General features: G+C 41.8%; 3 protein-coding genes across 5 annotated transcripts in view; all 3 read left to right on the forward strand.

Annotated features, from left to right (window-relative positions):
* The first annotated feature begins 2,284 nt into the window (after positions 1–2,284).
* Positions 2,285–9,713, forward strand: pnisr (PNN-interacting serine/arginine-rich protein). Of its 2 annotated transcripts, none has more exons than XM_047598178.1 (12): positions 2,285–2,405; positions 2,879–2,987; positions 3,146–3,322; positions 3,585–3,823; positions 4,203–4,365; positions 4,810–5,000; positions 5,138–5,278; positions 5,381–5,480; positions 6,112–6,165; positions 6,563–6,760; positions 7,766–8,873; positions 9,308–9,713. In XM_047598178.1, exons 2-12 carry the CDS (start codon positions 2,900–2,902, stop codon positions 9,339–9,341), a joined length of 2,493 nt encoding a protein of 830 aa, XP_047454134.1. In that variant the 5' UTR covers positions 2,285–2,405; positions 2,879–2,899; the 3' UTR covers positions 9,342–9,713. The 2 variants fall into 2 exon arrangements, with proteins under 2 accessions (XP_047454134.1, XP_047454135.1); XM_047598179.1 differs by having other exon boundaries at positions 2,382–2,475.
* A 3,924-nt stretch (positions 9,714–13,637) lies between these two features.
* Positions 13,638–20,159, forward strand: coq3 (coenzyme Q3 methyltransferase). Its single transcript, XM_047598490.1, has 6 exons — positions 13,638–13,929; positions 14,888–15,025; positions 16,803–16,902; positions 18,113–18,370; positions 19,014–19,173; positions 19,691–20,159. The coding sequence occupies exons 1-6, from the start codon at positions 13,736–13,738 to the stop codon at positions 19,861–19,863; spliced, it is 1,023 nt and encodes a 340-aa protein (XP_047454446.1). The 5' UTR covers positions 13,638–13,735; the 3' UTR covers positions 19,864–20,159.
* Positions 20,160–20,300: 141 nt separating this feature from the next.
* faxcb (failed axon connections homolog, metaxin like GST domain containing b) overlaps positions 20,301–27,722 on the forward strand; it is a 47,134-nt gene continuing 39,712 nt past the window's right edge. Inside the window, exons 1-2 of one of the 2 annotated variants that reach the window (XM_047598488.1) lie at positions 20,301–20,918; positions 22,356–22,842. In XM_047598488.1, coding sequence (XP_047454444.1) covers positions 22,583–22,842 — 260 coding nt within the window. In that variant the 5' untranslated portion in view covers positions 20,301–20,918; positions 22,356–22,582. The remainder of the gene's footprint in view (positions 20,919–22,355; positions 22,843–27,722) is intronic. The other variant, XM_047598489.1, reaches the window with a different exon arrangement.

Consider the following 27,722-nt stretch of genomic DNA (forward strand, 5'->3'; position numbering starts at 1 on the left):
GTTGCTTTAGCCTTTTGTGCAGCAGCAGCAGCAGCAGAAGAAGAGAGATCACAATGGATTCAGTGTCTCCTGCTTTGGAGTTGATGTCATGCTGTTTTTTTTTTTTTTTCTTCTTCTTCTTCTTCCTTTTACTCTGAACGAGATGTTTCCGACAATCTCTCCCGGGCTGTCACTGCAGATCTGGCGGTGCCACATTCAGCCCGTCTTCGCCCGTTATCGGCCGCGACGGGTGCAAAACAGTGCTGCTTCAGAACATGTCGCGAGCTGGTGAAGAGGAGGTGGGTGTGGAATCAGGAAAAGGGCAACGTCCAAAAGCATCACCTCGCGCGTCCTGTTGTTCCCACACGCTGTGACATCCCGGCCGTGCAGCTGGAACACTAAAACAGGTTGTCAAGCCGCCACCAACAGAAAGAGCAAATCTTTACTGAAATGGATTTCTCTATTTTTAACGCGCGGGGGTGGTGGTGGTGGTGGTGGTGGTGGAGGGTGGGGTGGATTTGGCTGGAGGACATGCTGCTGGAGCACTTGACGTGATTTAATTTCACTTAATGACGGGCACCCTCCCCCTTTCTGAGACAGTTGTAAGAAAGAAACTATTAAGATGCTGTTGGAAAGATGATCTACCAGCAGTGGAGGTTAAATCTGAGCGCTCTCTCCTCTCTCGTGCAGGCTCCTGTCACTGTCTGCTTCGCCCCACACACATTTTATCATGCAAACATGCATGTGCACACTTTGCTCTTCATAATGCGTGCACACTAACAAAAGTGACAACAGTGAACAACACCTGGACATATGCTTTTATCGCCTTATGCATGTATTTCGAATGTGCACTGCAAAACTTCAATGTAATTATATGTGTTTGGATACTGGACTGTTACCAACTGTCAAACCTTTTATATTTTTCACATTATTCAATAACTAAACACTTTGTAAATGTCTAGATCCAAGTTCGCTGAGTACAATTATTTAGTGGTAATTTGATCATTTACAAGTTAAAGCACAAGTCTTATAATTTAGCTGACACACCTGGAACACTATCCAACTCTTGACGTACGGTTTCAAGAAAAAAATATTTTCATTTAAATTATTTGACATATTTTCCTTGACTTTCTGAACCGGCGTTGCCCGCATCACTCCTCGACTTCTGCCTCCGTTTGTTCAGCTGCACTACGCTGGAAAGTGTTAATGTGACCTTGACTTACTTCCCTCACTCAAGAGATAAAGAGCGCACCGCGGTGCTCTTGTAGTTTTTCAGATGCCGGTTCGAGCTGCCGACCCACTTGAGGACATTTGTTCCTCTTCTCTGTCTTCTTTTTTTTTTTTTTTTTTTTAATATGTGCTTCTCTTTGTCTCAGAGCATGGTCAGTGTTCATTCAGTTTTCAGTCAGGGCTGCTCTATCAGACTCCAGGAGTATCGACTGATGACCTGCAGTCATTTAAAACATCACAACCTCAATACTTCAACTAATGATAATTGCTGCTGAGATACTACTCATCCCTGACCATTGTTCATGGCTTATTGCCATCAGTTCCTTGCTCAATGCCATGAATAATTTTCCAACCTGTTTATACCTCTTGTATTCATACAATATACCAGCTTACTCACCTGTAATAGAAATACTATGATTGCTGATCATCATTGTCCGACCCTGTGCTCTTGTTCATATCAGAACAGTAACTTTCATTTTGGCTCTGGAGATTTCTTGCTCTGGGTTCTGAGGACATGGCAGGGCAGTGACTGGTGCTTTGATTTAACTTTGTACATCCACACGTGACCTGGCCTCAAATAGGATAGGAAAGCAAGTGCTCACATTTTCTAATAGGATATAACCTGTAGAGGGGCCAAATTTGACAATAAAGACTTTTTTTTGTTGTTGTATCAGACATGAATCACCTGATGGTCATGCAACTTTTGTTGACTTGATTTTTTATGCGTTAATTCCAACAATCACCTGACTGGCCTCTACACTTTATTTGTTTATTTATTTATTAATTTATCCGTCCTCACTTGTTTTAAATTGTCCAGCATGGTTGGGTTTAACGTCACCATCCCTCGAGGTGCTGCATTTACGCGCTGCCCGTACTCTCCCTCTTATATCGTAAAGGTATAAACAAACAAACAAATAAATAAAATATTAGCTACTTGACCAGATACATTTTGGTATGGAAGAAAATGTTTTAGTTGCATCGAGTGAAAAAAAACACATGCCGCGATGTGACACCAACACATCGCTGGTCGACATATTTTAGATGTGAAAGGCACTCGTGACAGAAGGCGTGAAATTTGATATTACCCGACAGACTATGAACGCAGCAGTGCCTCGACCCGCCCCCCCACTGCCGTTCGCTATAGCAGCCATTTTGATTTGGAACCGCAACGCCGGAGGAAAAACTGTCTGGAAAAGGTGGGACTGTTACTCAAAGCACACCGCCAATGTGAATTTGCTTCACCATTCCCCATTTTCGTTTGTCAAGGTACACACCTCGACATTCCGTTGCGATGGTCGTGCTACTACCTACTAGCCTTCACGATTAGCTTTAGCTCACGTTAGCTCGCGTTAGCTTCCGTAGCTCCCTAACGTATACCCTGAGGTAACTCAAGATGACAATTTCGCCGTCACCGAATTTATTTCGGTGTAATGCCTAATTTAAGACACCATATCCGGTGCTACACACATCGTGTATCCGCCGTTAGCAGGAGAAAATCATCTTCGCGTAGGCGGAGTAGCTAACATTCAGCTCGAGGGAAGTTAGCCGGGTTTCCAGGCTCGATTTTTTTATGGCTGTGAGACAAGTGTATATCTATACCACGTAGACTGTGAGCTGAAGACACGGAGGGTTGACTCATGTTAAAATCTGACCGGTTCGGTTGTTTCAGGTGTGAATCGATAGAGGAGTAATGTGGGACCAGGGAGGCCAGCCCTGGCCGCAGTGGCCTCTGAGCCAGCAGCAGTGGATGCAGTCTTTCCAGCACCAACAAGATCCAGGTCAGTACCTGCCCGATGCAGGGTCTTCATGAACAGAAACATGCATCTCTGGGCTTTCTTGCACATCTACTCAGTGCACAACTCAGACTGTCAACGAGTCTCACGTACTCCTGTTACATGCATTTCAAATCACAGGCTATCTTTTTGACTTTGTCCAGGTCAAGTGGACTGGGCTGCCCTGGCACAGGCATGGATAGCCCAAAAGGAGTCAACCGGACCAGAGCCGCCAAACGTCCAGCCCAATGGTCAGGACCTCCCGGGTCTCGAACCGGTTGCACAGAGTAACCACGGCGCCTTCCAGGGTGACCCAGGGTTTGGCAGAATGTGGCAGCCAGGTGCATCACTAAATCCTCAATCCACAGCAGTTTTTCTTTTTGCCTCTTTGTGCTGTGTTTCACACCTTTCTTTGTGTTTTTCTTTTTTGGCACAGCTTAGGCTACTTGGATTTTAATATCATTCATTAGCTTTTATTTATTAAACAGAGCAGAATTCATGTGATATTTTGTCTTGTATGTGCTCAGACTAACTAAGCCCCTTTTTTAAACATTAAAATATCTCCAGTTGCTGTTTTTTGTTAACTATTTATGTCCTCAACAGAATGGGGAATGCATGGTCAGCCTCCTCCTCCACCCCCACCCCCTGACCAGGCTTGGATTCCTCCAGGGTCAGGACCAATGGACGTGGTAAACCCCAGCGAGGACAGCAACAGCCAGGACAGCGTTGAGTTCAACTCCGAGACCCACCACGGGGTTTACCCCCAGAACAGCCATGGGTATGGGGCACAGCCCGACAGCTACGCCATGGCCCCCATGGCCATGAACCAGTTTGATTATCAGGTATGCAGATGCTACAGTAGAAACTGTTGAAGCGTATCGATTTTAGTGTGACAGCCAAGTAACTCGAGAAGGAGCAATCCATAGAAACTGTGCCGGGTCCAGCGTCTAGGTGTATCAGTCATTGCTTTCTTGATGCTGTGCAGAGGAAAGTGTTGGCTTGTTGAGGATCCAGCATGGTTTGGTTTTCTTTTATTAGCTGATTTTATTTTAGTTTTTACATTTCTTTTTAAGCTTAACTGAATAGGCATGAGTGACAAATGAATGCCAGCTAACGTGTTCTGGGGCAAGACAACAACAACCCCACGCTCGCTGATTGCCAGAAACGTGCGTCTGTACTTTGAAGACCGTTTAATGTGTCATTTGTGCTGGCTCTCCACAGCATGGAGCTGCTTCGTCCTTCGCCCCTACACCCACGGGTTTCCACCCCCCATACTGGCAGGGTCCTCCTCAGAACAGACGGGACACCAGGCCACCAGGTTTCAGAGAACGGCCCAGATCGCCCATCCAGCTCCCTGTCAAACCAGAGGTCCCAGCACCACTAGGTGAGTCATAATGCGTTCAGGTCTGGCACTGAATTCAGTTTGTTCTAAAATAAAAATAATAATACTTTAGAAAGTCATCCAGGTTAAATCCAAAAAGACAACACAAAGCTAAAACAAGGCCAACTGGACTTGTAGGTTTTCTGAAAGAAAATCCACAAGTTCACTTGTGTTTTTACTGTGTCTTAAATGTTGTCACTCACCTGATGTTTTTTGTGCATACATTAGTCTAGAATGAGTGAGTCATACAATCATCAAAATAATTTTTGATTCATTTGATGAAACAATTTTATCAGTGTTAATATAGTATCTGTATCTGTTTTATGCATCTTAAGATTGGATTCATTTAAAGTAGCAAGTACTTAGTATTTATTTTGTGTATTGTGACAATACACAAAATAAATAACAAACAGTTTAAAAAATTTTGATCTTCCATTCCAACTTTAGATGCCGTAAAAAGACGAACGCTACCTGCATGGATCAGAGAGGGTCTTGAAAAGATGGACCGGGAGAAGCAGAAGAAGCTCGAGCGGGAGCGGATGGAGAAGGAGCGTGCAGAAATGGCAAAAGATGATGACAAAGCACAAGAGCCTGGCGAGGAAAGCGATGGGCCACGTGTGCCCCGCAAGAGCAAATTTGTAAGCAGTTAATGTTTTGCCTCCGCTGTAAAACCAGGTTACACTTTGTGTGCTGTGTTAGCAGTCTGTCATGGTAATTGTCCACATCGAGGCTACATTGCTGGTTAAAACCCTTTATCTGTGGCTGTGTGCATCAGGACAGTGATGATGAAGGGGTAGATGATAACGACGATGAAGAAAAGATTCCGGTGAAGAAAGAATTCATTGCTCGAAGCCCATCACCTCCTGCAGAAGACAGTGAACCTGAAATGACCGAGGAGGAAAAGGAGTTCCAGCTGGTCAGTGTGAACGTTCATATCTCAAACTGTTGATGTGATTTTTTTTTTTTCAGAGATCATTGAGAATTTGTGATCTTTGTGTTTCTTTATTTTTTTTTATAGATGGTCATAACTAAAACACTTCTGACTGAGATCCTTCTTGAAGTCACTAACGAAGAGATCCTGCATGTGGCCAGAGAGACTCACAGGAAAGCCACTCGAGGTCTGCTCTTGCCTTTTCCAGTTAATGCATCATCTGTGCTTGTCACCAAGACATTATGTTAAAATCTGGAGAGAATCCATTATGTGCATAATAAGCTCTTTAAATAACTCAGCAAAGCCCTGTAAACTAGGGTGACTGAGCTGCAAACATGGGCGTATGACTAAAACAGATTGTCAACCATTCTCTGCTAATGCATCAGAAGGAGAGAGCAGAGCAATCTTTCTCACCAGCAGTATTTGGAAAGCTGTTTCGTCATGGTATTGACGGTCCTGCTGAGTGGCTGCATGCCTGAATCAAGCCTCAGCACAGACTCTGACCAGCACTCACCAATAGATACAACTGACATCCTCCACTGAAGTGACTGTGCATTAGTACAGATTGGTTCTTTCCCTCCTGTCCGACTGTTTGACTTGGATTGTGTGACAGAAGTTTATTTGTTAACCCTCTCTCTTTTCTCCATTTTTTTTTTTCATTTTTATTTATTTTTTATTTTTTTTCTCTTGTTACCAAAGGCAGCTCTTGTGAATAGTGCTTTATCTGTGACCCCCCCGTCGCTTGCGACTCTCTTGCCTTTGAGAAAATGGCAGTATGTGTTTTAACATGTTGTTCCTGTTGTTGATGTGAATCAAAGCTCCTGCAAAACAGCTGGCACAGTCAAGTGCACTGGCTTCTCTGACCGGTCTCAGTGAGTATCCCTTTTTCTGTCACCGGGGGGGAGGGGAGGGAAATACTTGAATTCACGGGCTGTTCATAGTAGGAACGTGGGAAAAGCTGTTGGCACAAGACATGACCTGCGTAATTAATTACGTCAGAATTTGCGCTTTAATTTTGCACTTTGATATCAGAAGCATGCTCTTCTATAAAAAGTATTTCCGTAAGTGTTTCGAGTGCTGAGGACTACATGTATACTCTTGTTTTTAAGAGGGTTATTAGTGTGAGTTACAAAGATAAACAGGTTTTTTGTTTCCTTTCATGGGAACCTTGGGTTGAGTTTAAGTGGTTTCATGAGAGTGGAACCTGATAATGAGAATGGATCTTGGTCCTTTCCAACACTCAACAACATGGGGGCTCTGTTGTGGCAGGCGGGCTTGGAGACTATGGTTCAGATGAGAGCGAGGATGATGATGATGGCCGCAGCGTCCGAGGATCGGAGTCCTCCGACACAGACGAGGAAGAGTTACGCCACCGCATCCGGGAGAAGCAGGACGCCTTCCGCCGCAAAGAGCGAGAGATGCAGCAGCTGCAAGAAAAACAAGCACAAGAGGCTCTGCTAGCACGCGGTAAGAACAGACCTTGGTGTCCATTCACCTTTTAAACTACAATGTATTCTACGTCACTTAGAAATACAAAGACAATTCATATTTAATAGTAATAAAACCGCATTTCCTGTAATAGTGGCCGAGGCCTTTATTTACTCAGCTGCCCTGAATATTGGAGACAGGCTTTTGTTAGAGGGAGGCCTTTATTTCTAATTCCCTTCGTATCATACTAGTATGTACCTGTATATTTGCTCAAAATTTTCCTACCATTTACACTGCTTTTTTTTTGTCGTTGTTTTTACACGATACACACAACAGCAGCCAGGCAGGATTAATAAACGCTTAAGCACAGATGTCAGAACGGACAAATGAATAAGTTACACCATTGTATTAGTTTGAAAAAATAAATGGTGTCCATTTATTGAGCAAACTGACAAGGCATCACCTTAAATGGCTGTAGCACCGTAGTACCAGCATCTTATTCTTCTGGGGTCATTATTAAAGCATTTCACGAGTCCTCTTGTCTATTTTGCTCTACATATTTCAAAACCTGCTCTTTGAAGTTCCCATCAAGGTTTCTTCTTTGTGCCAGGCTGCTAAAGGCCTCTGTTGTACAGTGTTTCATTGAAAAGCTGGGTTCATGTGGCACATAGCTGTTCAAACATGGCTACTAACCTGTCATGTCTATAATTAACGACTAGCTGCACCCGCCCTGTATTTGAGGACAGTCTTTATCCTCAGGCCCTTATAAAAGACCCGGCTATTAATTATACCGGCCACTATTAGAGGAAATACGGTAATAGTAATAATTTCAAGCAGATAATAAAGTTGTCTTTCTTTTTGGTAAAAATAAATTTAGCTAGTTTTATTTAGTTGTTGTTCCAATATTAAGTTTCATTAATTTAGCTTTCACTTAATTCCACTGTGGAAAATAATTAATGGTTACAGTCATTAATTAGCATGTTCCTCGTTTGATGTTTTTTGGGTCATTTTTTTAACCAGAATCTTTGTTGTGTGTTTGTACAGAAGAGATGGTGAAGGAGAGAGTGAGCAGAGAAAGGGGCGAATACGATGAGAGTCAGTTAGAAAATCTGCACAAACAAGAAGTCAAAGAGAGGGAGGCGGAAACCTTGGCAGAGAGGCGTAGGTCCCGTAGTGAGAGGGAAGGTAGCGAGGGCAAGCATTCAGGCAGGGTGAAGGAGCGTTCAGGGAGAAGTGGCAGCGACTCCCCGGCCAACGGTCACAGCAGCAGCTCCCGCTCCACCTCCAGCCACAGCAGCAGCCGTTCTTCCTCCTCGTCCTCTTCTTCCTCCGCGTCTTCTCGTAGCTCCTCTCGGTCCTCTTCCCCTCGGAGGAAGAGGAAGCGTAGCCGCTCGACGTCCCACAAAGCTCGACGGCGCAGCCGCAGTCACAGCTCGCACAGGCACCGCAGCGACAAGGTCAGGGACAGGAGGAGGAGCAGCGTAGAGCGGTCGGGACGCCACAAGAAAGACCGCAGTGATTCCAGGGAGCACAGGAGTCGCAGGAGTAGGTCCAGATCCAGAGATAGAGACAGAGACAGGGGCAGGGCCCGGGGTAGAGACAGTCCCAGTCGCAGCAGAGACAGAGAGAGGGAGAAAGACAGGGATAAGGAGAGGAAAAGGAGTAGGGAGCGTAGGGACAGTAGCCACAGTCGTAGCAGCAAACACAAGCAAAAGACCTCTAGTAAAGACCGGGAGAGGAAAAGGGAAAGGAGTCATAGCCACGAGAAAGACAAGAAAAGGAAGGATAAAGACAAGGATAGGGAGAAAGAGGCAGACAGGAAGAAAGAGAAGTCGAAGGCTAAGGAGAAGGATAAGGGAAGCTCCACGGTAACGGAGGAGAACGGCAAATCCAAGAAAAGGAAAGAGAGTGACTCATGCACAGACTCCCAGAACGAGAAGCGCTCTCGACAAGATAGCAAATCCAGCAAGAAAGGCTCCGGCAAAGCTAGCAGGAGACACTCGGACTCTGACTCTAGTAGATCCCCTTCCCCCGAAGTTAGTAAGGAAAAGAAATCTAAGAAATCCAAACGTAGTCGCTCAAGGTCGACGGAAAAATCTCACAAGTCTGGTAAGAAGGCAAGCCGCAAACACAAGTCTAAGTCGCGATCAAGGTAGTATTCGTTTTTTTCTCTTTTATACCTACTGTATGTTCTTATTGTGTGTCTCATTGTGATTTCTCTGGAGTCATTTTAATTAACAGTAACTAGGATGAATGTTGACTGAATGTCTTGAATAATGTACGTGCCAAATGCAGCCTCCTGTTTAAGGGCTTTAATCCTTTATGATTTTGTCAAATGCAAACTTGCCATGAATTAGTTTCTAACCAGTTTCGTAGTCAGGCTTTTGCCTCAGCAGAGGCCAAACGTTATGACTTTGCTCTGTAGAGTAGACTTGATTCTCTAAAATCTGCAGAATGTCAGCAATATTTCATGCTCTCATAGTAGGTTTGGTGGGTGGGGTATATTTTGTTGTGTGTCTTTTGATAGTCTGCAGGGAAACGTGGGATTAGTTCAGTATTAATGTTGTGTCCACGTCTCTCTTTCAGGTCAACGTCCCCCTCCCGTCGTAGCAGACGCTGAGGAGCACAGTTAACACCCCGATCTGTGCACGTTACCATTTTAAATTCCATGAGTTGAACAGGCTTGTCTCATTATAGAGGCAGTTGTGTAGGTGAAACCCCTCCTCCTCCTCTTCCTCCTCCTCCTCCTCTTCCTCCTCCTTCCCCCTCACCCCCCCTCACTCCCCCTTGCATTGCTTTCATTGTAAATATGTTACTTTTAAAGTGTGACTGAAGAACAAGGCATTTTGAATGGTAGGAATTTTCACTGGTATTATACAAAGTTTAATAAGACGCTAAAACACTCAAGATGTGTCATTTTAAAACATAACAGGATTAACTTTTTTTCCCCCAAAAACATTGTAAGATGTCCAATAAAACAGTTTGTTCCGTGTGTTGCCTTCACTGCCTCTGTGATTTTAGTGTTGTACTTATCAGAGCCGAGTGTTTCGTACTTTGATGACACATCATTTTATAATAGTAACTTCTCAGTGAATCACAGGATGGAGAACTGCCTCTGCTCTCCATCACACTTAATGTTAAAACCACATTCCTTCAAGCTGGTCAGGACTACAGCAGAGTCCATATATACCCCAATCACCCACAACATTATGACCATTGACAGTACAAACAGCAAACATTGACTATCTTGTAACAATTTGATCTTCTGCTGGGGAACCTTTGGACCTGGCATTCGTGTGGATGTTTCTTAGTCATGTATCACCCACTTAGATGAGACTAGACACCCCCACCCAATAATGATGACACTCCCCAGCAGGATGCAGCCTAACACACACACAAAGAAGGTTTAGGAACAACTCTAAACAAACAAACAAAAAAAAAAGACATGGAAAAACAGCATAAGGTGTAAATTCACTATATTCCACATTGATAAAGTATCTATGATCCACAAAGGCCCCCACTAACAGTATTTGGTTACCAGATACCACAGGACAACCTCAGAAGGACCATGTCTAATTTGGTCTCTACTCCTGTGTATTTTCTTGTAAAGTTTGCGTTACAGTAGATTTAGAGAATAAATAAGTGTTCAAGGAAAGGTTTCCAAAGACAAATGCTACACATGGAATCAACTCCAGTTCATTTACTTTCTTAGTTCATAAATAAATGTTGGAAGAATATCACCTGTCCTTTACATACACATCAGGTGAACTTTCTAGTCGCCCTTGACCTCAGACCATAGTGGACTGTGTATAAAATAGTTGTAGTTCCCATAGTAACTACAATGTGGATGTGGATGTGGATGTAGTCAAATCAAAGATAAGTCTGGACTTATAACCCCTACTCTTTCTAGAATAACTTCAATCTGTTTTTGTAAAATAAACAATAGTTTCTGTGTTCAGTTATAAACCGAACAATGCATAAAATGGTTTTATTCACATGAGAGCAGCTATAGTGAGGCCATTTGCGCAACTCTGCAGCAAAGTCTTTTATATGAATATGTAATGCTTCTGTGGTTTGGCTGTTTGTACTGAGTTGCTGAATGAACCCTGATGAGCCACAGATGCAGTCTGTGTGCGGCTAGAAGAGCTCTGATCCACCCAGGGCTGGACTCTGCTGTGCTATCTGACACCAACACATTTGCTGCAGATCCTCCCCAGGTCCTGCAAACTGTGAGGCGGGTGGGAAGGCTCATGCAGCACATCCCACAGATGCTTAGATGCAATCAGAGGAACATGGAACTCTTCAAATGAGACACATGGGCCTGCAAGAATGAGTTGGGCAGATAAACACAAAGTTTTATATCATACATTTAAGAAAATTGTGTAATAAACTATCTATTGTTCATTCAGGATCAAAGGTCCACTTTTTATGAGTTTTACCTTTTGTGTGCCATACTCAGAAACTTGAAAAAATATATAGCAAATTGATAATTCCTTCATCATTCAGTAAAGAAAGTCACATCTACATTTTCAAAAATTTGCTCTAACAAATACATTTTCTGTCTCTACCCTGCCAGTCTTACACAGATGTGTCTTCCATATGAGCTGGGTTCTGACCAAAGTTTCTTCATGTTTGAAGGAAAATTTTTCTTCCCCATCGTTGCCTTTGTGCTTGCTCTGCGCGTTTTTTGAGTTGTTCCCAAACCCCGTTTTAATGTGTTGGTGGGTCTGGTTTGGTGGAGGGTGGTACATTTTTAAGATTTAAGGTTAAACTAACAATTACTTCTTACCAGTTTAAACAATTCCAACAGACACATATCAATAAAATCATACAAAAATATTTCAAACCTTTTTAATAGTATAATCAGCATGCGAGTTGATGAGAGTCTTGAGACCTATTTGATATATTAAATAATAATATGGAACACATTTTCCTACAACTGTATTTACACTTTGTCTCAGGACAACAGCAACTACACAGCAAACGCATGCGTTGGTTTTTTGTGCATGGATTGTTTGAATGTTTTGGCTGGGACAGAAAATGTCCTCCAATTATGGAACATCCCGGGCGGTAGAAGAGAAAGCAACATCCACGTGAATGACGGGACCCCACGCTTCCCAGCAGATCACTGGCCCGAGCATGACACTGTGGAAACGGGCTCGAGTTCTTCCTTCCTATTGCTGTCATCTCTTGACTCACATGAAGCCGGCTGGCCCGTGACCGCAGGAGAAACCGGGTCTCCCTGGACCAGGTTTCCACCTTCTTCTACCGCTTCTTCTCGCTCCAGGTCTGACGCAGGTGCGTCCGGCGTGGGTGCTATCTTCTGTGGGCAGGTGTCGGCGCGGACTTTCTTACCGCTCCTGCGTCTGCGCAGCCCCATGCGCAGCAGGGTGCGGTGCACGGTGTGATGTGACACATTCACACCGTAACCATCGTTGAAGTTTTTTGCGACTTGTGTCACGGTGGCCCTGCTGTTGGTTTGCACCAGTCGCGACAGCCTGCGTTGCCCACGCTTGTCGATGAGCCTCGGGCGACCTACCCCCTGCCGCCGGCTCGCGATGTGCCCCTCCTCGTTCCACTGCCTGAAGGTGTTCACCACCGCTGACCGGGAGCAGCCCACGAGCCTCGCTGTCTCTGAGATGCTCCGACCCAGCCGTCTGGCCGCGACAATCTGCTTCTTGACAGAGTCGCTCAGGTCTTTACACCTGCCCATCCCTGCACATCAGGAGGAGACGACATAAAAGCGAGCGTTGAATTATTTGCGTACGGTGGCCGAGAGAGCTCAAAGCATTGCAACTTAATTAAACAATTGTAAACAGATAAAAAAGGTCAGCAAATTAAGAAAACGTCTTTTTCATTTTCACGGCACACGTGTTTCAAATGCAACATACAATTTGCATTTTGACAGCGTTAATAACATTTTAAAGTGTATTCCAAGTTTTTGGAAAGTCAGTTGTCGTCTACGCTGCTTGCATTTCGCTTCTGTATTTGTTGTTGTATTTATATTTCGGTTTTAAAGTAAGTTTTAATCAAAAGTTAATTCTAAAAAAAACTTGAGTTCTTCGTAATAAAGCTCATATTGCCAATTTGAAGTTGTATTATTTGTCTTAAAACTTGAATGCACTATTTCAATTATTGCATGTTTACACTGTAGTACAACGTTTTATCTTCATAGCAAGGAGTAACTGATCATATTGCAATGTTTAGAGGAAAGAAAAACATGTAAAAAAAATAATTGTATATTATCTAAAAAATGTGTGCAATGAAATCTTGTACCTCTTGTGAAAAACGTGCAGTGCACTTAATTAACTGCTAATCGTTGTCTGTATGTTACTGCAAAGGCAGAAAATGACAGTTTTGACTTGTGATGGGGGGAAACAGTAAGTGTGAACAGCAGCTAGATTCATTTTGGCTGGTAAGTGTGACAGAAAAGTGTACTTTAAAGAGTATTAGGGCGACCCAGAAGGGGAAAAATGAGAGGATGTACAGTATTTTTTAGTTATTTATTTATTTATTTATTTTTTAGATTTAAGATAATACATTTTCTTTTAGCTCACAAACACAGTGTAGTTATCAGTATTATGATTTTGAAGAGACTGTGCCGACTGTTCCGAAGGATGAACCACAAATGCTTGGAGGAGGCGGCTCCATTCACTTCGAGCTGATATAGCGGTTAATATTGGTAGTAAATTAAGTTTACTTAAACGTAAATAAATAAATAGCGATGGCCGAAGGTGGATTTGTTTTTTACTATTCAAATCAAATCAAAACAAAAAAAATGACCGCTTTATAGTGTTAAGATCGTAACTTCTGTGCAATGACAATCAAAGGTCTTAAGTGGAGTAATGTATAGAAAAGAGACGCAGCGTCTTCCGTCCAGCAGATGGCAGCAGCGCTGAGGGGAACTGCAGATTAACCTTAAAACCGTAGACGAAGAAGACCACCTCGGTCAACCTGAGCTCTGTTGTGTTGTGAACACATTTTTTCTAGCTTGCAGCTGAACGGTGCTATGACATGTACTCGAACAAGTTTGGCCGCCTTATGTTAGGACTGTACAGCCGCAGACAGGCCGCCGTGTGCGGCGTGGCGCAGAGGGCCGCGGGTCTGACCGGTTCCAGCTGGACGGTGGTGTGTAAACAGCGGACACTGTGGCTGCAGAGGAGCGTATTCCTGGAGACGGAGAGACGAGCTACACTCCCCCTGACCAGGTAGTTAACTGTCACACTGTAGCTCTCTAAACCTAATGTATACTAAAAAAAAAAAAAAAAAAAACTTCTAAAAATACTTCTAGACACGGTCGGTGGTAAGGTCACCAACCCAGACATATTTGATTCTGGGGTCAAGTTACAGTATAGTTGAATTCTTCTTCTTCTTCTATTTATTATTAGATTTGTTTGTATTAACTTTATCTATAGCCCAATACCAGTTATCTACAATTTCTCAGTAATGTTTAAAAGACAATTATTACTGTTAATGTTCCTGGTGTGGTTATAATGTGGCCCAGTACATTATCATTGTAGTAACAAACACCCAGGTAAATGGATTCTCACAGTCTCTGTCTAAACTGAACAATATAACCATTGTGGGTAGAAGTTCTAGCTGAACATACACCGATCATGCATAACAGCACAGTGCTTCAGGTGTGATACCTTAAAGAAGTACACAACAATGCTGCATGCTACATTCCTCTACAAAGTTCCAGTAATGACTGAACATAATCATTGTGGAGGAATACTGTACCAGAAGGTATGTTTTATAAACCATCAACTGAATGTGAGCTGAATATCTTCACCAGATGTTCTTCCAAAAGTACAGTTCTGATGTCAATAATTTGTTGATTAAAATCTGGATCAATCACAAACCTTTCCAACCAGAAAAAATATGTATACAATATTCTGTCACATGCAGAAAATCCTGAGAAACTGTCCAGTGTCTTAAAGTATTTAATTTATTCGATATAAAACCATAAAAATAACAAAATGTGGAAATATACTGATAATCAAAGTTGATTAATTTTCTGTGTGGTTCAGGACGAATGTGGTGAAATGTGCTGTTTTAGATTAATCAGCTTTAAAATGTATCCTGTGAAGCAGAGCCTTTAGTTTGTAGTTTGTGTTAAAATGTGATCAGGCCGCTTCATTTCCGTGTCTGTTTTCCCATGTGCAGCGCTCGGTCGGCCTCCCAAACCACAGTGGACCCCAGCGAGTTGAGGAGGTTCCAGTCGCTGGCCGGCAAGTGGTGGGACGAACAGGGAGAATTTGCAGCTCTTCATGCCATGAATGACCTGAGGGTGCCTTTTATACGGTGCGTGTTTGTCCAGAATATGTGCAGAATATCAGCAGTGGCTATAGTTTTGCAGGACCAGGATGTCGCACCTGAGTCTCTGTCCAACACATCACCTGCAAGAGATCTGGTCTTCTAGTGTGTCTGTGTGAGAGCAAAGAGCACGTCAGGGTGTCCAATGGAGTGATGGAAATTGAAAGTGACAGGGTTCCCTCCAAACATCAGCGCATTTTCAGCCAGTAGCGTTTCAGTTGCCACGGCGCTACATATGTGCATGTGTTTGGGGACTGACTGGGGCTGTTTTGATTTATAAGAGCTGTTGCTGAGGCTCTCCGCTATATTCATGACAGTACCCATCCAGCCAAGGGCCCATTCCTGCTGTACCCTCCCCCCTCTGTGCTGCTGCTGTTGTTGGTGATGATGTTGATGTGTGTTTATGGTGACAGGATGACAGATGTGGTGCCAGTGTAAGTCTGAATGTGGCTGATTTGCCCGATAAGGCTCTGCCCTCAGGGTGCGTCTAAATGAGACACAGCAGCACCGCTGACACTGTTGCTGCTGGACCCTTTAGACTCGGACTCAGTTAATCCTGCTGTGGTTTTTATTTATCTTAATGGCTGCTGTTTTACAGTAGAGTCTGTTTGCACGAGTTAATACCTAGTAAACACATGCGTATTATTCATGGTGTCTCTCAAATTTTTTAAACTGCTTAATTTTCAAATGTCATCAACACAGAACTCTTCACCCCTAATGTTCATCTCAAATGATCACATAATACAACCACATGGAAACAGAATTGGAGTTGTTTGTTCTGTTGGTGCATTTTAAAATAAACTGATATGTATGGTTATTTATTTATTTTAGCTAAAAGGGAAGAAGAAAATTCAGCTTTATTTTTACTATAAATATTCTCTTCCCCCAGACTTTCCTCTACAGTGCATCCTGCGTTCATAAAAATCTAAATTATGATTGAGCTGCAAGTTCACTGATACTTTTCTGATACTGTATTGATCACTAGTGTTTGTATTGAACACATTAAGTAATAATTGTTTTAGCTATTTGTGCATTTAATCATTGAAAACGTTGTAACTGCCGTGTCTGAATGTCAGTGTCATCTCTCATGCAGTAACAGGTAATGCAGTGTTAGTCATGTGTGTGATATCCAGATGACGAGAGACGGATGCAGACACATGTGGCATTAATTCAGACATCTGTACTGGGCCACATTTTAAATACAGTAAAACAGACATTGCTTTATTTTGATTTAGTTTGATCCAAATATGATTTCACATTAAAAATGATTCCTGCATTTTCCCATTATAGTAATTCATAAAGTCCAGTTCTATTTCATCAGCATAATAACTCAGTTGATGCTAATGATGTTTTATTATTTGGTAATGACTTGACTTGCACACAGACGGTTCTTAAGTACCTTTAGGAACCGTCTCTGCACTGTGGTGGCATGAGGCGGTGGTGTCTTGTAGGTGGATGCATGAATGCTCTTACAGCTCAGCAGAGCTTTAATGAGGATGATGCACACACAGATATCTGCCTGCTCTGCACATTTCATCCCTGAGGCAGACAGCTGTCAGATAGTGTGTAAGGGAGGAAGGGACTGAAGAGCTCTGACGACATGGAGGACTGTGTGACAGCAGTGAATAATAAACCCTGAGATTCCTTTACACCACGTTTGGCTAAGCAGCCTCACACCTTTGCTGATAGGTTGCCGACCATAGTCTTTTCAGTGTTATGTGACAATAACAAATTTAAAATTTTGACCGCTCATTTTTCTGTACAGGGATAATCTGCTGAATGTGCACAGAGCCCGCCATCCTGGAAAACCACTGGCAGGACTGAGCATCCTGGATGTTGGCTGCGGAGGAGGCCTGCTCACAGAGGTAAAAGTGTACATGTTTGTGTGTGTGTGCGCACGCACTGGAAAAAGACACAAACCCAGTGCAGACAAGGGCATGCAAACTAAAGCATGTTTCCTCCTTAGATTTTCTGTCCAGTCCCAATTGCTTCAATTGCTGTCTTTCACGTCACATTGAGTCTTTACTTCCTGTTTGTAAATGCGTGCTCTCAGCTTGTTCCAGCACCAGTCTGCTCACATGCACACATTCCAGTGTCAGCCCAGTCCTCGTTCTCCTTTGATTTGACTGGTCGCAGTGTGGTGGACCGGACAGTCAGTTGTTTACAGTGGTTTGATCCGTTTGTTAGCGCTGATAGCTGGGCAGCCAGGACAGAGCTTTCCTTTGAACTGAGGACATAACCAGCTGTGCCGCGTGATCTGAGCAGACAAAATCAGGTCCTGTATTTGTATGACTCTGTCACACAGGCTGTCGTATTGAGACACGGGCACACGGCATAAAACGCCAAAAAGTGTCCGTTAAGATGTTGAGTGTTATTGTGTGTCTGGGCGTCCTGTCACTGTAAGTCCTTCCATCAGAATGCATCAGCTGTGGGAGGATGGATTTTGGCCTGTGGGCGAACAACAGTCAACACAGGCTTGCAAGTTTAGTGCTTGTCCAGAAGAGGGCACTGTAGTTCATACAATACCACTATTGAGCATCTGTAACCAAGTATCTTACAAAGGAACAGTTCTTATAAAATTCTCACCACAGATATAAAAGAAAAAGTTCTAAGTCTATATCTAATCCTGTTGTTACATTCCTGAGATGATTCTTTAGGATCTATTTAATGATGCACTGCAAATATGAGCCATGCACAGATTCTAGTAAACATGTATATCACAGATATACTAATTATCACTAAATCACTAATCACTAATTTGCACTGTAGCACAAATGAGAGCAGTATTATCCCTAAATTTAATGAAATACAGAGGACAAGAAATGATCCTGATATGTGCATCAGATGTTTTCATTTAGGACAGAGATAGGTTGTTGTGATTGGACAGTATGTGATATTAAAAAAAGAAATAAATTATAATTATTGGTTTTATTCGATTAATTTAATTTGAATGTAAATAAATTACTGTATTGCTTTCATCAAGCAAGAATCTGCAGGAATAAAATGTTGTATAGGGATTCTGCACTGGCTCCAGGTGTGACTTCCCTCTCATCTCTGCTCCCTGTCCTTCACCAGCCCCTGGGTCGACTGGGAGCTGACGTGTTGGGGATAGATCCAGTAGAAGACAGCGTCAGCACCGCTCACCTGCATTCGTCATACGACCCCGACCTACGGGACCGCGTGTCCTACCGGGCCTGCACCCTGGAGGAGCTCTCGGGAGACGGGGAGGAAGGACAAGCAGAGACCCAGTTTGACGCTGTCGTGGCGTCGGAGGTTGTGGAACATCTGGCCGATCTGGAAACGTTTGCCTACTGCTGCAGCCAAGTGCTTAAGGTGCTTTTTTTTTATATAAATCAATATAATGTGTGTTTGCATATTCATCTGAGAACACGTTAGTGTACACATGGCGACTCTGTTGTGTTTCCATTTGTGGTGCGTGGCTGGGAATAGGTTAGCTTGTGTTTTTCAGCATCAGTGAAGCTGTGGCCACTGGATCATAATCTCCTGGGTCAGTGGGCCAGAGGAGTTGAGAGGAAAAAAAAAACAACAGTCTAATCTGCACTTAATGTCTCTGCATCGAGTTAAGGCCCAACTGGACTTTCTCTGTCTCTTGCCCAAAGTTCACTCTGCTGCTCTTTTAAAACCACGCAGGCAGATACACATAGATGGTGAATATGAATTCATTCTGGGGAACAAGAACTGCACTCGAAAGCTTTTATCTCTCCTTCCCTCACGCCTCCTGTTCAGACTCTTAATCTTGATCATGTTGGACCTTGAGTTTTGGCACCACTGCTTCCTGTTTTCATGCACTGGATCGTGTCCTTTAAAAGCTCTAAATCCTTTCTATAAATACCCTCCTGACTCAGTTATCTGTCACTTGGGTGCGTAGCACATGCAGGTACAATAGCATTATAATCCAGTAAAACCAACACTGTATATCTCACAAACTAACCCTTTCCTTTTTCTCTGTGTGCAGCCAGGCGGCTCACTCTTCATCACGACTATAAATAAAACCAACCTGTCATATGCTCTGGGTATCGTGGTAGCCGAGCAGCTGCTGCGCATCGTCCCCAGCGGGACGCACGACTGGGAAAAGTTCATCAGCCCAGTAGACCTGGAGCGCCTCCTGGAGTCCTGTAAGTCCCTCTGTTTGCTTTCCTCTAGGAAATGAATGAATGGAATTCTACTAGTCATAACACATACTGCTCCAGCTTCACATTAAAAGCACTTAACAGGTTTTCTCTGATACTTCTATGCTGCTATGTTACAACTTCTCAGCCAGATAACCAACTCCTTTTTACAAAAAGATGGTTTAAAAAGCAAATTATTGTCCAACTTCTTTATTGAAATGAAAATGGTTAGTTCTGCTGCCCTCCTAGTGTAAACACCGAATCAATTAGTGACATTTTTGTGATTGACACTTTAACGATAGAAAAAAAAAAATCATTTTGTAGGATTAATGATTTCAGAAACTGCTCTGTAGTCCATTAGTTTTAGAGGCTACTATGAAATGAAATCAAGAATATATTTGTGTAAAAGGTCATAATTCATGTTCCTGTTACTCTAAATTAGGATTTTATTTCTTTGCAATGCCTGAATATTGTAGCAAGTTATAAAAATAAAAGCTTGTTCCCTCTGTGTGTGTTTTGTCAGATGGTTTCTCGGTGCAGTCAGTCCAAGGAATGATGTACAACCCTCTATCAGGAGCGTGGAGCTGGACCGACAGCACCGCCATCAACTACGCCCTCCACGCAGTCAAACCAGGGGACCCAGCCGAGGACGGCAGCACCCACCCAGAGGACCCCGCCGTGGCCACACACACCTGAGCCGCTCCACTGGAGAACAAGAAAAAGGAAAAATAAGAACTCAGACGTGCGGAGACCTGACGTCCCTTTGCCAGCTGTCACAGCATGAACAGATTTTATTTAAGGACAGCGACAAAAAGCCTGGAGTCAGAATTACAGATGTACTGTAGCTGCAGAGCTACACACGGTGTTTGATTGCTCTGTGCTGTTGGAGTGTTTTAGAAATGTTCACTGTTTGATAATCTGTGCACGGCCACTGTGCGTCCTCTGGCTAAATATTTTGCCGTGTCCTCCATTAAAATTGACTTTCAATGAGCTACATTTGTGAAGAATGGTAGTTTCAGCTACGTTTTCCATTTTTAGAAACCACAGCCGGGGCGATTTGCATCCACACGTGATGGCACATCACATCCTCTGGGATTATAGTGGTGCTCGTGTGGAAGTATTATATAATGTAAATCTCTCCCTGCGGCGGAGTGCAAGTCAGGACTGCGTGATGATAACGTGGTTGTGAAATGTGTGGAAGAATTATGTGTAATTCTACTGCAGCATTTAAAAACACAAAAATAACAGCTATCCACAGTGTGCTGCATATTATGATGATTATGTTTACAACCATTGCACCGTTATTTGTGTGTAATTTAGTGGCATGGCTAAATCAGTTCCCCCCTGTACTCTGGACTGAATTATTCCCACGCCTGTCTAGCTGCATTCAATAAACAAACGCACCTGCTCCTTCTCCACTGCGCGCTCCCTGTAGCCGCGGGACCGCGCACACCTTGCGGTCGCCATGGCTGCGTCGCCTATCACAGTTGGAGAGATTAAATGCCCATCATTGGTTCATCCGGGTCGCCTTAAACGCAGCTCTTAAACTCTCTCCTCCATGACCCCGAGTCACCTGGGAGTTTAGCGGCGTCGATAGGGAACTGGCGGAGACAAACTAAGCTGTAGGATCTTCTTGTTTCCAACTTATCCACGTCCGGTCTCCGGCATGCCCCGCGAACAGGCGCCCGACTCACCCGATGGGCTCATCCGCCAAGATGAACGTCCTCATACACTTCAGAAGTTGTTCCAGAGTGAGTAGACTTTTTATATGCGTCTTTATTTACGTTAAATCTCACTTATATGCAAGTGTGGGATACTCTAGTTCTACAGCACAGCTGATCTATACGGGGTTTTAACCGACACGGAATTTATTAAAGCGTTTCTTCGTAATTGTTAATTGAGCAGGAGCTTTTATTTGATTCCAGGCCCTTTGGGTGGATGGATGGGTAGATAGGTAGATTATCCCGAGGGAGATTCAGTATCCAGTAGATGCATCACATAGAATAGAATGTAATAATAACATAGTATACTACTACTAATAATAATAATAATAGTAATAATAACAATAATAATAATAATTACACTTTATATAATCGCAGTGCAGTTGGTTGCTTGCAGGGAGAATTACACATAATAGTGATGATAACTTAATCAAGCTCATCCATGTAAACACTTAAAAGCTGAACATCGTTTGTGTCGTGTGTCCTGTTATGTTGTTTTGTCGACCAATGAGCTGTGTGTTCGTCATGCTGAGCCACTGGTTTCACTGGGATGCGGGGGGCTCGTCAGGGCGGGGTGCCCCCTTCACTGGGGGGTGCAGGACAATGGGCCTGGTGCACCAAGGTACCGGCATTTCACGCAGCAGCACCGGAAGTTCAATGACTTTGCCTTTAAAAACAAAAGCCCCTGGTTATATAGTAGCCGTTTTAGCTATTTCCATTGGCATGTAGTCATCTTAGCGTGATTCATATAATATTTGTAATGTGTGACATCAAAAAGAAAGAAAAAAAATCCAATATCCATCCATACGATGCTCTTATCACCTCAAATGAGGTTTCATTAGATCATTTCCTTCGTTTTCTGTAAAACTATTATTTCCACCAATGCAATTATATAGCCTATACACTATAATTTGTAATGTATATAACTGAGTCTCTTAAGGAAATGGCAAATATACCACTGAGCCAGGTGGTTTAAAGCGCTGTGGCATGCGGCAAACTGCAGTAACCTGTTAAAATGTAGATACACATCTGACATTTAATATAATAATAAGACTTAGACTTTACTCATCCACAAGGGAAATTGCTTGGTCACACTAGGTTAGTTGCACATAAATAGATGAGATGTAGTTCTTTTTTTTTTTTTTTTTTTTTTTTTTTTTGCCAAGACTAAATATAATTTTATTCTTCAGCCTTTTTATTTGGACAGATGAAATAGGCAGTTGAATTACGACACAGGTTCTGCTGCAGGTAGCTGAGACATGCCACAGATTTACTTATAATGCAAATATTGGGAGCTCTAAATATATTGAAGAAGGTTATAAAGATCGAAGTTATTAAAGTCGTATTAAGACTGTTACTGTGTAAGATTTGTTTGAATAAAATAGCATAATATTTGCAGAAAACACAATTTAAAGAGTCAAAACCACGTCACCAAAATAAAAACATTTAATTTGAAATCTATAACAGGAAGTGTGAGCGGTGCGCTTGCGTTTAACTTGACGATGATCTCCACAACCTGCAAAGGAAAGCGAGCCGGGCTCTGAGGATCATCCCGGGGAGGGAGAGGCGAGATGTTTGTTCCTTCTGCATTACTGGGGGAAGATTGACCACGCCGCCGCCATGCCGTAGACATGAAGCCTGACGGGGACCGCAGCTGGGAGGAAGCGTGGTGGCTATAACTGAGGGAGGGGAGGATGTACTGGGCTGCTGGCTTCGCCTCTTCCCGGCCGTGTGTGGTCGATCTCGGGCGGAATCACAGCCTGCCGCTCGGGCTGTGCGTCTCCGAGCAGCAGCAGTCCTTGTATGGCTATATCATCACCTTTCCTTTGCAGGACTACGGGGGCATCATGTCGGTTCTGGGCTCGGAGTCCTGGTGGAAGAAGACCCTGTACATCACCGGGGGGGCCCTGCTTGCTGCTGCAGCCTACCTACTGCATGAGCTTCTCGCCATCAGGTAAGAGCTCACACAGTTTGCCAGGTTTTTTCTTATTCACCCCCCAGAGCTGTAAATTGTCACCGCACCTGCTTCCAGTGGGTAAATTATAATATCACCAGGATAGTGTCTGTAGGTTGTGATTTTTCTCTGCGGATCTCGCGGTGGCTGCTTTCCTCCTTCCAAGGACACTTGAGAGGAAATAAATAAACAAATAAATAAATAAATAAATGAACGAGTCACGCGTCCGCTCATGTGCCAGCTCCGTCGGCACCTGAGCGTGTGTAAACGAAGCGCTCCTCGGGCGCTGCGGCGTCAGTGCGACCTTTAATGAACCCTGACGTGAGATAAACAGCATCTGTGTTGATGCACTGTAAGAGAAAAACAAAACAAAAAAAAGGCGTCTTTATTTGCAGCCATGCTCGCAATGGAGGTAGATAAATGATGCGTTCAGGTGCCAGTGCTGGTGAAGTGATTAGCGCGGGGGCTATTGTCAGATAATGCGTGCCTGTCAATGGAGGGATTATTTTTGGGCTTGGCCGGGCAAGTAAGTACATCCTGTCACAGTGGCCTGGTAGTTTCTGCTTTCACTTCCCCCTCCCCCTCACTATAATCTGGGTAACCTTGCATCACGTGTAGGCTACTCAGGCTGCCAACATCATCTGTTTGTGCCATGTGACGAGCTGCGGGCACTGGCACCAGCTCTGCAATTGTGGCCCGAATATATTTACCCTGTCAACTTTTATAAGGGATTCTTAAAGAGGAAATGAATCACTCAGTTCATTTCATTTTATAGACGATATATAACACCCTTGACAAATGTTAGCATAAAAAAAAAACAGCAGCCGTTATATGTATTTTAGCATGGACGCCGCCATCTTGCCGTATTGTGACCCGTGACGTCATGGGGTTGGTTGTCTTGGTTATCCCGACAGCGACAGACGGTGAAAGAGTGAAGAGAGAGAGAGAGCTAGCGAAAAACAGGTGGTGAGAGATAGATGGCAGAAAATATATTGTTTGCACTCTTTATAATCATATTCCTGTATCTGTCCAACACCACGTAGTGTGTACTTGTTTTTTAATCTTATTTTGAGGTGTGGTTCCAGCTAGCTTAGCTTAGTGTTGCAGTGTTTGAGCTGGACATCTTTCATTGCAAACATTGTCACTTCCAACATGTCCACATCCATATAATGTGGAAAGTACTCACCGTGGTGATACAGGACAGACGGGGGATTAAATGGTCCAGCAGATGGATTCTGAAACAGTGGCATCGGTGAACAAGGCAGTGTTGCCAACATGCTCTACTCTCCAAACCACGGCTTTCACCCATTCTTCCACTCTTAGTGGTACCAGTGCTCGGTTTCCACGCTGTATCGGTTCAAAAGCATATCCAATAAGATTTAGATCAGCCTGTTTTTATTTCATCCCCTCCATTTCCAGTGGCGTTCAGAGAGATCCAACAGACTTGATGACATACGTCACATAAAAATGGCGACTCCTAGCAGGCAAACCAGGTGAAAGTGGAAAAATCTTCTTAAATTTTAGATTTTAGTGACTTTTTAATATTTAACTTAAGCAAATGTGTTATTTTGGATACAGTTTGCTGTAGAAGAACCAATACATGTATGTAATATGTACATAGATGTCAGCTGAATGCGTGTTAGTTCTGTTCATCCCTCTTGGTTCATTAAGTAGGGTCTGATCATTGTCAGGCTGATACACACATTTTTAAAATGATCAGATTGGGCTTCAGCCAGGTTTTTTTATGTAGTTATTTGTTTTAGGTCTGCCATGAACTAAAAACCATGTCCCTTAGGCCTCTGAATTTCTTCTGTTTTAACAGAGGTTGGCCAGTATCGAAGCTGCAAAAAAATCCCAAAAGAACCACATGACTAAACAAGTCTGCTGTGTGGAAGTGCTTTATTCTGAAAAATTAAATGAGTCAGACAGCAATTTGTAAATTGTGATATGTGGACTGGTAGTCGGAGATCTGCTTTCAGTATTACCAACTTAATTCAGCACCTACTAAAAGAAAATCTCAAAATAGAATACATCAAGTACATTTCCAAGGGTGTATCAAAACAACACTAATCACTGTGTTACCAAGGTCATGGCGTTGGATGACCACTCCATTTGATTGGATACCTAAATTAATTTCAAAAGATGCAGCAACGACTTGACCAACAAACAGATAGAGACACTCAGACATAAGACGTGCACTGATCAGCCACAACATTAAAACCACTGACAGGAGAATTAAATACCTTTAACCACCTTGTGACAATTCAGTGTTCTGATGAGAGACGCTTGGACCTGGCATTCATGTGGATGTTACGTGGGACATGTACCACTCACCTAGCAATATAGCCACATAGCAACCATAGCAATGACACCCTTTAAAGGCAGCAAGAAACATAAAAATAAATAATATGAGCAGCAAAAGCAGTAACAAAATCTGTGAAAAAAGTAAGAAATAAGAAATAACATGGACAGTAAAAACAAGAAAGTGTGAAATGTAACATGGAAAGTAAAAAAAAAAAAAGTAAAGGAAACTTAACAGAAGTAACATGGAAAGCAAAAACAATGTCATGAAAAGTTTTAAATGTCAAATGAAAAGTAAAAACAGTAAGATGATCAGTAAAAAAAAAACTTTAGTAAAATTACATTGTACAAAGTTACAATGAATAGTAGTAACAGAAGCAGTAAAAATTGACATGAAAAGTAAACAAAACAAAGGAAACTTAACAAGAATAATATGAAATGTAAGTACTGTGACATGAAAAGTACAAACATTTGCATGATCAGTAAAAACAATAACATAAACAGTAAACAAAGGAGAAGGAAACTTAGCAACAATAATTTGTTCAGTCAAAACAGTAATATAAACAGTAAATAAAGGCAAAGGAAACTTAGCAAAAGCCACATGATTAGTAAAAGCTGTGACATGAAGAGTAAAAATCATAAAATGAAAAGCAAAAACATTATCATGGTCAGTAAAAACAGCAACATGAAAAGTAAACCAAGGAAAGGGAAACTTAGCAAAAGTAACATGTAAAGTAAAAACTGTGACATGAAAAGTAAAAAACAAAAACAAAGGAAACTTAGCAAAAGTAACATGTAAAGTAAAAACTGTGACATGAAAAGTAAACAAAAACAAAGGAAACTTAACAAAAGTAACATGTAAAGTAAAACTGTGACATGAAAAGCAAAAAACAAAGGAAACTTAACAAAACAAACATGTAAAGTACAAACTGTGACATTAAAAGTAAAAAACAAAAACAAAGGAAACCTAACAAAACTAACATATAAAGTAAAAACGTTAGCATGATCAGTAAAAACAATAATAGAATTTGTAATAATAAAAATAAGTAAAAAAAACAACAGTAGCATGGTCAGTAAAAACAATAACATCAACAATAAAAAAAACTAAGATGAAAAGTTGAAATGTTAGCATGACCAGGACAAACACTAACATGAAAAGTAAACAAAACAAAGGAAACTTAACAAAACTAACATGGAAAGTAAAAACTGTGTCACGAAAAGTAAATATAATAGAATGAAAATGAAAAACATGATTGTAAAATGAACAGTAAACCATTGGCATGAAAAAGGTAAAAAAAAAAAACTTGGGAAACTTAAGTAACATGATCAGTAAAAACAATAACATAAACAGTAAAAAAGTAAAAGAAAACTTAGCAAAAGTCACATGATCAGTAAAAGCTGTGACATGAAGAATAAAAATAATAAAATGAAACATAAAAACATTAGCATGGTCAGTAAAAACAGTAACATGAAAAGTAAACCAATGAAAAGGAAACTTAAAGACTTAACATGATCGGTAAAAGCAGTAATATGAACAGAAGGAAAAGGAAAATTAGCAACATTATCAGTTAAAACAATAACATGAGAAGTAAAACAATAAAAAGGGCAGTAAGACAAACAAAAATAAAATAAAATTACAATGAACAGTAAACCTGTAATATGAAAAATTTAACAAAACAAAGGAAACTTAACAAAACATGATTAGCATGATTAGTAAAACATGAATAATATGAAAACTTTAACATGTAAAATAAAAAGTGAAAACAATATCATGAGAAGTAAAATCAGTGAAAATAACATTAAAGTAAACAGTAAACCTGTAACATGTAAAGTAAAAATGTTAGCATAATCAGTAAAAGCATGAACAAAAAACAAAGGAAACTTAGCAAAAGTGACATGATCAGTGACATGAATTATAAACTGTTCAAAGAAACATAACAAAACTAACATGGAAAGTAAAAAACTGTGACAGGAACAGTAAAAATAATAAAACGAAAAGTAAAAACATTAGCATGACTGGAAAATACAACAATAGAATCAGTAAAAACAGTAAAATCAAGAGTAAACCAGTGACACGTAAAGTATAAAATAACAAATGAAGAGTAACATGAGAAGTAAAACAATTCAAAATCAGTAAAAACACAAAAACAAAATAACATTAAAATGAACAGTAAACCTGTAACATGAAAAGTAAAAATGTTAGCATGATCAGTAAAAACAGTACCATGAACAGAAAACAAAAGCAAACTTAGCAAAAGTGACATGAACAGTAAAAACAGTGATGTGAAAAGTAAACAAAACAAAGAAAACTTAACAAAACTAGTATGAAAACTAAAAACATTAGCATGATCAGTGAAAACAACAACAGAATCAGTAAAAACAGTAACATGAACAGCAAACAAAAGGAAACTTGGCAAAAGTCACAAGATCAATAAAAAACAGTGATGTGAAAAGTAAACAAAGGAAAAGGAAAGGAAAGGAAACGAAAGGACAGGAAAGAAAAGGACAGGAAAGGAAAGGAAAGGAAAGGAAAGGAAAGGAAAGGAAAGGAAAGGAAAGGAAAGGAAACTTAGCAAAAG

This window comes from Mugil cephalus, chromosome 11, assembly GCF_022458985.1.
Source record: "Mugil cephalus isolate CIBA_MC_2020 chromosome 11, CIBA_Mcephalus_1.1, whole genome shotgun sequence".
NCBI classification, from domain to species: domain Eukaryota; kingdom Metazoa; phylum Chordata; class Actinopteri; order Mugiliformes; family Mugilidae; genus Mugil; species Mugil cephalus.

Bases quoted from the DNA above. Each gene is read 5' to 3' on its own strand.
- coq3 (XM_047598490.1), top strand. From the start codon at position 13,736: ATGTACTCGAACAAGTTTGGCCGCCTTATGTTAGGACTGTACAGCCGC. The intron at 18,371-19,013 runs GTGCTTTTTTTT...CTCTGTGTGCAG, and splicing joins GCTGCAGCCAAGTGCTTAAG to CCAGGCGGCTCACTCTTCAT. The intron at 19,174-19,690 runs GTAAGTCCCTCT...GTGTTTTGTCAG, and splicing joins GGAGCGCCTCCTGGAGTCCT to ATGGTTTCTCGGTGCAGTCA.
- pnisr (XM_047598178.1), top strand. From the start codon at position 2,900: ATGTGGGACCAGGGAGGCCAGCCCTGGCCGCAGTGGCCTCTGAGCCAG. The intron at 2,988-3,145 runs GTCAGTACCTGC...GACTTTGTCCAG, and splicing joins CCAGCACCAACAAGATCCAG to GTCAAGTGGACTGGGCTGCC. The intron at 5,001-5,137 runs GTAAGCAGTTAA...TGTGTGCATCAG, and splicing joins TGCCCCGCAAGAGCAAATTT to GACAGTGATGATGAAGGGGT.